The sequence below is a fragment of the Anolis carolinensis genome, chromosome 1 (assembly GCF_035594765.1).
Source record: "Anolis carolinensis isolate JA03-04 chromosome 1, rAnoCar3.1.pri, whole genome shotgun sequence".
Lineage (NCBI taxonomy): Eukaryota > Metazoa > Chordata > Lepidosauria > Squamata > Dactyloidae > Anolis > Anolis carolinensis.
Genome location: NC_085841.1, coordinates 193,494,092 through 193,506,521, shown reverse-complemented (window position 1 = coordinate 193,506,521; position 12,430 = coordinate 193,494,092). Strand labels below are relative to the sequence as shown.

Sequence of the window (12,430 nt, the reverse complement as noted above, 5' to 3'; positions counted from 1 at the left end):
TGCCTGCATTGGTTCATAGAAGGAGATGCAGTCTTGAAGACAGATTGGATTTGAAATGTATAGGGCTTTATAGGTAATCACCTGCACTTTCATTTGGGCCCAGAAACTTGTTGGAAGCCAGTGGAGCTGCTTTAAAAGGGGCGTGGTATGCTCCCTAAAGCTGATTTAGTATGCTGATTTTGGTGGTGCTGTTGTTGTTGTTAACAGACACAAGCCAAGCTCAAGGCCTAGAATGAATCTAAGCTAGCTGTTCGGAGCCCAGCTTGCCTACCTTTACATAAGAAACTACATGTGAAAGTTAATTTCTAATAAATTATACAAATATTGTATTTTTAATCTATTATTGTGTTGTTTTAAACTTTGTCTTTCTTATATAAACTGCCCCAGTTCCTTTTGGGGAGATGGAGGTGAGGTACAAGAATAAAGTTATTATTATTATATTATTATTATTTTAAAATTGACACAAAAAGCAGTAGTATAACAAGATTTAATAATGGATCCTGTCTTTTGTTCTTTTTGGTTAAGTGCTTTTCTTCCAAACTGAAAGGTTCTCCCAGTCAAGGGGCAACTCGCATGCCACCATCTTTTATTCAAAGGCAAGCACAGATGTTCCTTCTGCAGGGGAGGTTTTAATTTATGAAAATGATATTGTTTATGCATGAACGCACTCCACGCAACGCACAGTACTTCCATCTGATGAGAGAAAGCAGCAGAACCAGTGCCAATGTCAGGAACATATTCTGCAAATTTAGTCGCTTAAATGTTTAATGAATATTTGGAAGGCATTTGCAAGCCAGAAGAAAGCTTTTCAGTTCTCTCCCCTCGCTCTCTCTTTTTCCACAGCTAATAAACATCTTCACCTCTTCCAGTCAATGCAATTGACCTTTGAGGGCTGACAAATGTTTGTTGCTGGAGGACTTCAAAAGAAGTAATAATTAAAAGAACAAACAAGCTAAATTGGATGTTGGTGAGATATTTGGGTAGACAGGTGTTTTTGTAAATACTCTCGGTATTTTTCTTTATGATGAATGTCATAGTCTGTTATATTATATCCCAGTTTTCACTCAAAACTCATGATGGCTCAAAATGTGTTGCATCCTTCCCCAAAATGGGAGGTGGCCAATGTTGCAGGCTGCCTCTGTGCAATAGATTAATGCAGTTTAACATTATTTTAACTGACTTCATATTACGTAATCCTGGGATTTGTAATTTGGTGAAGCACCAGCACTCTTCAGCAGAGAAGACTAAAGATCTTGTAAAACTGCAGCTCCCAGGATTCCAGAGCATTGAACCACAGCAGTTACAGAAAGGATCTACACTGACATATAATCCTGTTTCTGAATCCAGATTATCTGCTTTGAACTGGATTATATGAGTCTACACTGCCATATAGTCCAGTTCAAAGCAGATAATCTGGATTCAGAAACTGGATTATATGATAGCGTAGATGGGGCCAAAATGGTGTCAAACTGTATTAATTCTACAGGTTAGATGCACCCTAAATTCAGAAGCATACACACTTAGGGCCCTTCCACACAGCTGAATAAAATCCCACATTATCTGCTTTGAATTGGGATATATGGCAGTGTGGTCTCAGACAACCCAAAAAGCAGATATTGTGTGATTTTTTTGCCTTGATATTCTGGGTTATATGGCTGTGTGAAAGGCCCCTGACTGAAACATCCCAGATTTTGTTCTGGTTCTTTCTGCTCTTGTTCTTGCATCAAAGTAAACTGACCCAGAGAGCTCATATAATTGTACCATATATTCTGGGATAAACAAAAAGCATATGGATTCCCAAAATAAAATAAAATGAGAATGGATAGGAATTTGCTGGTTTTTTTAATCAGTCTGGGGAGGTGAGTGAAAAGACAGGGATTCATAGACAGATCAGCAATTGTCAGTATTTGTAGATTTTGATATGAATATTGTATATTTTAAAACTATTTCCAACCATATATATATATATATATATATATATATATATATATATATATATCTCATTTACATTTAAGTGATCAACAAGTTGGAGGATGATAACATGCCATTTAAGAGTACCAATAATTAAAAAGTGATTTCTTGGTTTGCAGTCAGACCTACAGCTAAAAGTTTACTGCCACTATTTTGGTTCAACTATATTTTTAAAGCATGTCTTTAGTTTTGCTGGCATAAACCCCAACTATTTTCTAAGAGCAAATGCAGGTGGCATAGGAAGCAACCCAGGATAAAAACATTTTCCACTTTGACATCCTGTGCTCTCAGGAAACTTTCTTGGTTGGATCTATACTGTTGGATCTACACAGCTTGACACCAAACTACAACTCCCACAACTCCATAGAATTGAGCCCTGGTATTTAAAGAAGTGTCAAACTGTATTAATTCAATATAGTAGATACAATCTTAGTGATACTGATACTGACAATAGATTCGCTGAAGCAAATATAACTAATTCATCAGTTTGCTAACTTAGGAACCACTTATTCCACTGTGTTCCAAGAATGACTAAATCTGCATCAGTGGAGGAAAACACTCATACAGACACTCAAAAGGATTTTATTTATAACTGCACTAAAATTTGCTTCAGTTCTTAAAAATATGTTCAGTAAATTTGTTATTTATCAATATTCACCAAGCATCCATATATTCTAGAATATAAATGGTAGGGATATTTTAACTAAAGATTTACAGATCGCTATTGCATTTTTCCTAGTACATTCTAAAAAAAAATAGAACTATTTATTTTGTATGAAAACGGATTCTTTAAGAACTGGATTTGTTATGCACTTTAGCATGGCCCAAATATGCCATTTAGCTGGGAGATAAACACCCATGCTTTATCTGCATGAAATATATTAATGCACATTAGAGTGATGGGGTGAAAAAACCACAAGTGAGTTGCTATGTAAATGCCTAAGTAAGAGTTTTCACTTTTAAAATATATTGAAATATGTATTTAGTATGCTGTTACAAATAAAGTAATCAAAAATTAAGCCCAAATTGCTTTCAATGCCTTCGCTTGCATGATTAAATTGCCTATAGAGTATTAGGCACTAAATGGCAGGCTTTGCTTTTCAATCTCTGGGCTTGTGGTGTGCTTTGCATGTTAGAGAGCGATATATAATATGAAAAGTATGCAGAATATCTTGAAATAGAGTCTGGTGGGACCATCATATATAAAGAGATTCAGTGGACATTGGTCACAGAAGTGCTAGATGTCTTTTCAATGAAGTGAAATTAATGGATTATGCAGAGAGCAGTAGTATGACGTGATTTCTACATGTTAAAATTACATTTAGTACAAGCCTAAAACAGGACAATTAACCAATATTCAACTTCCTTTCTTTTTAATTTCCTCCCAAGGAGGTTGTCACTTTCTTTAACTGTCACCTGCTGGGCTCAATATGAGGCAATAAAGTGAGTACGGATCCAGAAATTGAGAAGAAATACTATTGTCAGTAAACAAAAGTTGATTTTGTGTTAGATGGGATAGTACTCCTCTTCAAAATAGAAGTCTGAGTTTAATTGTTGTTTTTTTTCTAGGCTCAGTCTTGATTTTGGATAATGACAAAGCCCACCTTTATCCAGTTGAGGCTACAGTTACGTTTTCTAGGATCAGGGGAACTGGACCCCTGTGAAAGTGAAAAAAAACAACACACACACACACACACACATTACCTGACTTGATACATCTCTAGGAATTTCTAGGTGTTTAGCATGATTCTAGGGTCAGCTTCCACTGAAAAGTCCCATCTAGCTCCCATCTACACTGCCATGTAATGCAGTCTGAAACTACATTATATGGTCAGTCTAGACTCATATAATGTAGTTTAACTGCACTGAACTGCATTATATGAATCTACACTGACCATACAGTGTAGCTTGAAACTACATTATATGACATGTAGATGGGTCATTAGAGAGGTGTTATTTCTAAAAATCTCTAGATCCTCCAGCATGACTGGAGGACATTGACGACAGATTCACACCGGAGGACCTAGATAGTCCAAAAAATGTTTTGAATAAAATCAATAAATAATTAAATCCCCAAAAGTCAAACCGCAAATGTGGAGAGACAGCTATGATCCAGTTCTGGGCAAGTCAAAAGACATCTCAGGTCGCCTCTGCACTGCCATATAAACCAGTTCAAAGCAGATAATCTGGATTTTTATATGGCAGTATAGAAGGGGTCTTAGGCAAGTACACAACTATAATATGAAAGAGAGATCTTCAAAAGCCCTGCCCAAGTCTTGCAATCTTAGGGGGGACCGATTCTTTGACTAAATCAACTCCTTCATAATATGTACTTCCTCTTTTCCAACTGCCCTCCACTTTCTAGTGATTGAAAATACTTCTAATTATTTACTGTAAAACTACACTTTTGTTTCATGGAACTCAAACAAAAAGGCAGACCCAAGACTGACTTAAAGCTAGCATAATGGAGTTGCAGCAAAATTTACTAAACCCTAGGACAGTTAGTTACTATTTATGCATAACAAAAAGAAATGGCAGCAATGGGGTAAATTACTGGCTATCATAGGTCCAAGTGATTAAAATAAAGGTAAAGGGTAAAGCTTTTCCCCGACATTAAGTCTACTCTTGTCCAACTCTGCGGGTTGGTGCTCATCTCCATTTCTAAGCTGAAGAGCAGGCGTTGTCTGTAAACACCTCCAAGATCATGTGGCCAGCATGACTGCATGGAGTGCCGTTTCCTTCCCGCTGGAGCGGTACTTATTGATCTACTCACATTTGCATGTTTTCGAACTGTTAGGTTGGCAGAAGCTGGGGCTAACAGCGGGTGCTCACTCCAGTCACCGGATTCGAAACTGCGACCTTTTGGTCCACAAGTAGAGCAGCTCAGCACTTTAACATGCTGCACCAACGGGTGTGCCTCTGATTAAAATAAAAGATTATCATATTTATAAAACCTAAGTTGCCTTTTTTGGTGGGTTGTGGCTGTTTTTATATAAAGTCTAAGGTTACTCACACTTATGTTGTATTCATTATATTACTTATGGATGGCGAACTGCCAGTTGGATGTGACTTTTATGAATATGAATATTGGCATAGGTGAAAGCAGGAGTCAGTTGCAAACTCCCCACTGGCTTTTATGGAAACAGGGCTTTCCCTACTGTGTGTGTAAATGTCATTTCTAATCCTCCTGGAAAAAAGGAAGGAACTCAGCTTTTCTTTTAATACAAAATATGGCATAATTTGAAATATTGTGTCTTCTATCAGTTATCTACAAGGGATCATCTAATAATAATTCTGAGTGTTAACTATGGGAATCAGACAAGAGTACTGTATCAGGATTTCATCATTTAATAAAAGCATTGGTTTAAAATGATTTGCTCAAGTCTCATGCGCCATCGAATCTAATGTGCACTTCAATTTTCCAAACCCTGAAATCAGAAAAAGTGTTTGCTGCCAAATTAGTATGCAGAGATGTGTGATAAAGCTCCAATGGAGACACCTTTTCCCCATGATAACTCTTCCAGGAGTGAATTTTTCTTCTAAGGAGTAGCTTTCCCTCACTTCCTGTTGTCTCACCCCCATTCTTAACTATGAGTCATTTCTACTTCTGATGTTTGTAACTCGGGGACTGCCTGTATTTGACCTGCTGATTCCAAAATGGCACCAGTTTTTATCTCTCAGCTCTAATTTTTGAGATACAGAACATATACTATATGTCATTCCTCACCTGTTTCATAAGGAGCCTCCGATGGCCAAGGGGATAAAAGCCGCGTGACTTGAAGGTTGGGTTGCTGACCTGAAAGCTGCCAGGTTCGAATCCCATCCGGGGAGAGTGCAGATGAGCTCCTTCTATCAGCTCCAGCTCCATGCGGGGACATGAGAGAAGCCTCCCACAAGGATGGTAAAATCTCAAAAACATCCGGGCGTCCCCTGGACAATGTCCTTGCAGATGGCCAATTCTCTCACTCCAGAAGCAACTCCGGTTGCTCCTGACACACACAAAAAAAAACCTGTTTCAAAAAAATCATGATAACCGTATCTAAGAAACTAGAGCTGATGCAGTCTTTCCAATGCAATTGTCTGAATCAGCACCCCAAATAACCTCAGGCACAGGCCTAAAAACTAAGACACCAAGAAAAAGTTATTATCCATGGTTTGAAACATGCTTTTCTGTTTCCAGAAAAGAGCAACACTCAAAAACAGGGGAATTCCAGGTGAAACCATCAGGGCCAGCTAATCACCTCTGATCCAAGGATTCCCTCAGGAAAGAAGCATCCAGACTTCGAAGCTGCAAGGCTATTCAGTACTAATCAAGCTGGTCCATTGCAACATTCACACTTGTCTCAAACAGACAAGAGTTCTTTCTCCCACCCTGGACATTATTCCACAGATATATAAACCTCACTTGTTTAGTTTCCAATATACCTCACAACCTCTGAGGATGTCTGCCATAGATGTGGGTGAAACGTCAGGAGAGAATGCTTCTGAAACATGGCCATACAGCTTGGAAAAATCACAACAACCCAGTGATTCCGGCAATGAAAGCCTTCGACACCATAATATCTTCTTTGAACTAGGTCATCTGAGTCCACACTGCCATATATTCCAGCTCCAAGCAGATATCGTGGGATTTTATTCAGCTGTGTGAAAGGACACACACCATATAACCCAGAACACCAAGGCAGAAATCCCACAATATCTGCTTTGAAGTGGAATATATGGCAGTGTGGACTCAGAAAACCCAGTTCAAAGCTGATATTGTGGGATTTTCATGTTATATGGCTGTGTCGAAGGGCCCTTAGTCCAGTGCTGAGACCAACAGAGTAGGTTATATTTTCCAACTTTGGTTCCTATGAACAAAGAAAAAAGGAAAGATAAGGTAAGAAGAGTAAGAGAAAGAAAGAAAAGAAGCTTGCCTCTTGCATGTAAGTGAAACTAGTCAGTGTGGCCCCTTCCACACAGTTGAATAAAATCCCACATTTTCTGCTTTGAACTGGGAGACATGGCAGTGTAGACTAAGTTCAAAGCAGATATTGTGGTATTTTCTGCCTTGATATTCTGGGTTATAGGGCTGTGTAGAAGGGCCCTGGGCACCTAGATCAAGTTACAGTAGAGTCTCACTTATCCAACATAAATGGGCTGGCAGAATGTTGGATAAGCGGACATGTTGGATAATAAGGAGGGATTAGGGAAAAGCCTATTAAACTTCAAATTAGGTTATGACTTTACAAATTAAGCACCAAAACATCATGTTAGACAACAAATTTGACAGAAAAAGTAGTAATGCTATGTAGTAATTACTTTATTTACGAATTTAACACCAAAATATCACGATGTATTGAAAACTTTGACTACAAAAATGCGTTGGATAATCCAGAACGTTGGATAAGCAAGTGTTGGATAAGTGAGACTCTACTGTATACCCATCCTCCCAAATTTTCACTTGTCTAAAGAAAATCTCTGGGCTCTTCCACACAGCCCTATATCCCAGAATATCAAGGCAGAAAATACCACAATATCTGCTTTGAATTGGGTTATCTGAGTCCACACTCAGATAATTTTCTGGCTTGATATTCTGGGATATAGGTCTGTGTGGAAGGGCCCTCAGTGAAGCTGGTCAGTGAGTGTGGCTAGCCAGGCGGGAAAAGGCACAAAAGGAGCCTCGGGCGCGCGCGGAGACCTCTTTCCCAAGGCGCCGGGAGCGCGCGCGGGGCCTCCTGAGGGGACGAGGGCGGGAAGTGCGGGAGAGCGCGCGCTGGCTGGCTGGCCAGCTGCCTTGGTCACCGAGGCGACGGTCTTCCTTCTCGGCGGCCAAGGCTTCTTGAATGCAACGCCCCAGGAGGACGGCGTGGGGCGAGGGCCCGGGGAGCCCCCAGGAGGAGGGGAGCGGGGCCACTTGGGGCTCCCCTCCCGCCCAGGAAGAGGAGGAGGAGGAGGAAGGCGCCAGGGCTGCAAACGAGAAGGAGGAGGAAGAGGAGCCGCTCCTGAGGGGCATTTTCCAGATCGGGAAGCAGAGCTGCGACGTGGTGCTGAGCCCGCAGAGACTGAGCTGGCGGCCCATCCAGCCCGAAAGCCCCCGAGGTGAGACACCCCCCCCTCCACCCCCGAGAGTCTCTCTCTGCGTCTGCACTGAGGAATTAATGCAGTTTGGCACCACTTGAACTGCCGTAGCTCGATGCTGTGGAATCCTCGCCCTCCTTTCGTGCCTCCAAAGCTGCCCTAAAGGCGGCTGAGGACGCCTCAGGAAAAGTTCTCCCTAACTTTGGATCTCAGGCGTCCATGGCGACAAATGACGCTCAGTGCGGGAGGGCTGGGGTTTGGAAACAGAGGGTGAAACGAGGACATTTCTCCCTCTCCTAGGAGAATTTTGTTACTCAGTGAAACTTTCCTTCAGTCCCCATTTCTTTCCTTTTGGGCCTCTTCCTCACAGCTGAATAAAATCCCACATAATCTGCTTTGAATTGGAATACAGTAGAATCTCACTTATCCAACATAAATGGGCCGGCAGAATGTTGGATAAGCGAATATGTTGGATAATAAGGAGGCATTAAGGAAAAGCCTATTAAACATCAAATGAGGAGCCCCCGTGGCCTAGGGGATAATAGCCTCGTGACTTGAAGGTTGGGTTGCTGACCTGAAGGCTGCCAGGTTCGAATCCCACCCGGGGAGAGCGTGGATGAGCTCCCTCTATCAGCTCCAGCTCCATGCGGGGACATGAGAGAAGCCTCCCACAAGGATGGTAAAAACATCAAAACATCCGGGCGTCCCCTGGGCAACGTCCTTGCAGACGGCCAATTCTCTCACCACAGAAGCAACTCAGGTTGCTCCTAACACGAAAAAAAAATCAAATTAGGTTATGATTTTACCAATTAAGCACCAAAACATCATGTTATTGTTGGATTCAAATGATTTTTGGGGGGGGGGGGACTCTTTGGAGGGAACTAGATCAGAGAAATTTGGAAAGAGGTACATTTAAATTGACAATTTAAATGTATGCGTGACAGTTATACAACAAATTTGACAGAAAAAGTAGTTCAGTACACAGTAATGCTATGTAGTAATTACTGTATTTATGAATTTGTCACCAAAATATCACAATGTATTGAAAACATTGAGTTCTATAATCCGGAATGTTGGATAAGCGAGTGTTGGATAAGTGAGACTCTACTGTGTATGGACTCAGATAACTTAGTTCAAAGCCGATATTGTGGGAGTTCCTTGATATTCTGGGTTATATGGCTGAGTGGAAGGGCCCTTGGACTGCAGTCATTTGAAAACTCAGGCGAGTGTTTAGACTACAAATCCATCCCAGGCAAGAACCTTCATAGAGTGGATTGTTGTGTGTTTTCCGGGCTGTATGGCCATGTTCCAGAAGTATTATCTCCTGACGTTTTGCCCATATCTATGGCAGGCACCTCTGGGGATGCGTGCCAGAGATGCAGACAAAACGTCAGGAGAGAATGCTTCTGGAACACGGCCATATAGCCCAGAAAACTCACAGCAACCCAGTGATTCTGGCCATTAAAGCCTTCAACAATACACAGTGCAAAATTTTTTGCTTAAATAAACCCCCCTTGCTTAGTTTTCTAATACTGTATACCTCACAACCTCAGAGGATGCCTGCCATAGATGTGGGCGAAACGTCAGGAGAGAATGCTTCTGGAACATGGCCATACAGCCCGGAAAACACACACCAACCCTGTGATTCTGGCCATGAAAGCCTTCAACAACACCTTTATAGAATAATAGAATCATAGAGTTGGAAGAGACCACATGGGCCATCCAGTCCAACCCCCTGCCATAGAGGAAAAGAACAATCAAAGTACCCATGATAGATGGCCATACAGCCTCTGCTTAAAAGTTTCCACTAAAGGAGCTTCCTCTACACTCCTGGGTAGAGAGTTCCACTGCTGAACAGTTCTTAAAGTCAGGAAGTTCTTCCTAATGTTCAGGTGGAATCTCCTTTCCTGTAGTTTGAACCAATTGCTCCGAATCCTAGCCTCCAGGGTAGCAGAAAACAAGCCTGCTCCCTCCTCCTTATAACATCCTTTCATATATTTATTCATGGCTGTCATGTCTCTTCTCAACCTTCTCTTCTGCAGGCTAAACATGCCCAGGTCTTTTAAGACGGTCTTCATAGGGATTCATGGTCTCCAGACCTTTGATCATTTTAGTTGCCCTCCTCTGGACACCTTCCAGCTTGTCAATATCTCTTTTAAACTGTGGTGCCCAAAATTGGACACAGTATTCCAGGTGAGGTCTAACCAAAGCAGCATAGAGAGGCACCATGACTTTCCTCGATCTACACTAGACTCCTTTTGATGCAGGCTTTGGATTTTTTTTTTTTTGCTGCTACATCACACTGTTGGCTCTTGTTCAACTTGTTGTCCACGAGGACTCCTAGATCTTTTTCACATGTACTGTTGTCAAGCCAGGCATATTTCTTGCCTTGCAATAACCAGAAACCTGAGCATTTAGAACAGTGGTTCCCAACTTTTTTTTTTTTTTGACCAGGCACCATTTTAAACAGGGTCCACTCTCCAACAAAAGGGTCAGGAATCAGTTTTTAGTCAACTTTAGATTCGGTTTGGTTATTTGGCATGCTGATTCAGAAAATTTCATGGGATAGACCACATCAGCTCTAGTTTCCAATACCGAACATATGCCAACCAGTAATCACCATCTGCTCACCCACAGAAAACCATATTTAATCATCTAGAGTTGATGTGGTCTATCCAATGCAGTTTTCTAAATCAGCAGCACCCCAAATAACCCCAGGAATAGGCCTAAAGATAAAGACACCAAGGTGTCCCTGCTTCCAGGCGCCACATGGAACAGCTCCGCTCAGGGGGAGGGAGGATGAGGAGAAGCAGCAGTCAGGAGGCTATTAATAGGTAGTCAGCCTCTCCCCTCCTGACATCCCCATTTCCTCCATACTATAAGAGGGTTTCAAGATGGCAGTCACTCTTGTTGCAACGGTATAGTAACAGTAAGGCTGCGGACCATATTTTAATTCTTGGGGACCACTGGTGGTCCATGGACTACAGGTTAGGAACCACTGGTTTAGGCTGGAATGAATGCACTTTGGTGCCACTTTAGCTGTCATGGCTCAATGCATTAGGAACCTGTGATTTCTGGTTTCGTGAGGCACCAGCACCATTTGCCAGAGGAGCTTCAATACCTTGTAAAACTACATCCCCAGGATTCCATAGCATTGAGCCATAGCCGCTAAAGTGTTTGTCCAGCTATGTTAATTCTATAGTGTAGATTTAGCCCCAGAAAAAATTTCCTTCAGTCAAGTGGTAAATTGTGGGGAGGAAGAGGGTAAAAGAAGGCATTTCCTTCCTCCAAAGAAGAATTCTGCTTAGTGAAATGATCATTCAGTCCCCATTTTTCATGGTTTGCAGTAACTTGAAACCTTAGTTAAGCATTCAGAGCAGGGGTCCCAAAGCTAAGACCTGTGGTCCCGATCTTGTAGCACTTTTGAGACTTGTGTTCAATGGGCTTTCTGTTCAGTAAGGTCTGTTTTAGGTCAGGCCCAAAAGAGTGATCCACTCTTTGAGAAGAAACTAATTGGACTCAATTAAATACTACCTTGCAAGTAACTCTTAGTACATTTAACAATTTGATTAGGAATACAGTGGACAATTTAATTCTATTAAACCAGGAGTTCCAAACAAAGGCCTGCAGGCCGGATGTGGCCCTCTAAGGCCATTTACCCAGCTTCGACCCTAAACTTTAGACTTAGGGTCGTCCTAAGTCTGAAACGACTTGAAAGCATACAACAACAGCTTATTAACTTGACTCTCCCACCAGCCAAAGGCAGGCCCCCTTTTCCCATTGAAGTACTGGTAAGTTTATGTTGATTAAAATTGTTCTTCTTTTTACATATTGTATTCTTTGTTCATGAATTTTTTTTTGCACTACAAATAAGATATGTGAAGTGTGCATAGGAATTTGTTCATATTTTTTTAAAAACAATAGTCCTGCCCCCACCCCCAAACAGTCTGAGGGCCCTCGGCTTCAAAAGTTTGAGGACTCCTGATTTAGAAGTACCTCTCAGGCAAGTATTTCTTCAGTTCCCACATTTCTTGTATTGCAGTAACTGGATACCTCAGTTGAGCGTTTAGAACTAGATCTTAGGGGCACCTGCAACTTGACCCCACTTTAACTGTCATGGCTAAATGACATGGAACCATGGGTGTTATATTTTAGTGAGGCGCCAGCACTCTTTAGTAGGGAAGGCTAAAGACCACATTAAAATTATAATTCATTTGATTCCATTGCATTGATCCATGGGAGTTAAAGTGGTGCTGAGCTACATTCATTCTACAATGTAGATTCACCCTAGATATTTCGCATTCAAAGAAAATGTGTAGGCCACACTCTCAGGGGAATGCAAAGGCAAGACTTCTCCAATATGAACTGTGTTTCAGTTTTCTTTATCTGAAAGGTTTGG

The 12,430-nt window shown here is 41.4% G+C and overlaps 1 protein-coding gene across 3 annotated transcripts in view; it reads left to right on the top strand.

The window, feature by feature from the left end:
- Positions 1 to 7,681: 7,681 nt before the first annotated feature.
- The window catches only part of cerkl (ceramide kinase like), a 53,162-nt gene continuing 48,413 nt past the window's right edge, over positions 7,682 to 12,430 (top strand). For 2 of the 3 annotated variants that reach the window (XM_062963170.1, XM_062963157.1), the window contains exon 1: positions 7,687 to 8,052. In XM_062963170.1, coding sequence (XP_062819240.1) covers positions 7,797 to 8,052 — 256 coding nt within the window. In that variant the 5' untranslated portion in view covers positions 7,687 to 7,796. Of the gene's footprint in view, positions 8,053 to 12,430 lie in introns of all 3 variants that reach the window. The other variant, XM_062963163.1, reaches the window with a different exon arrangement.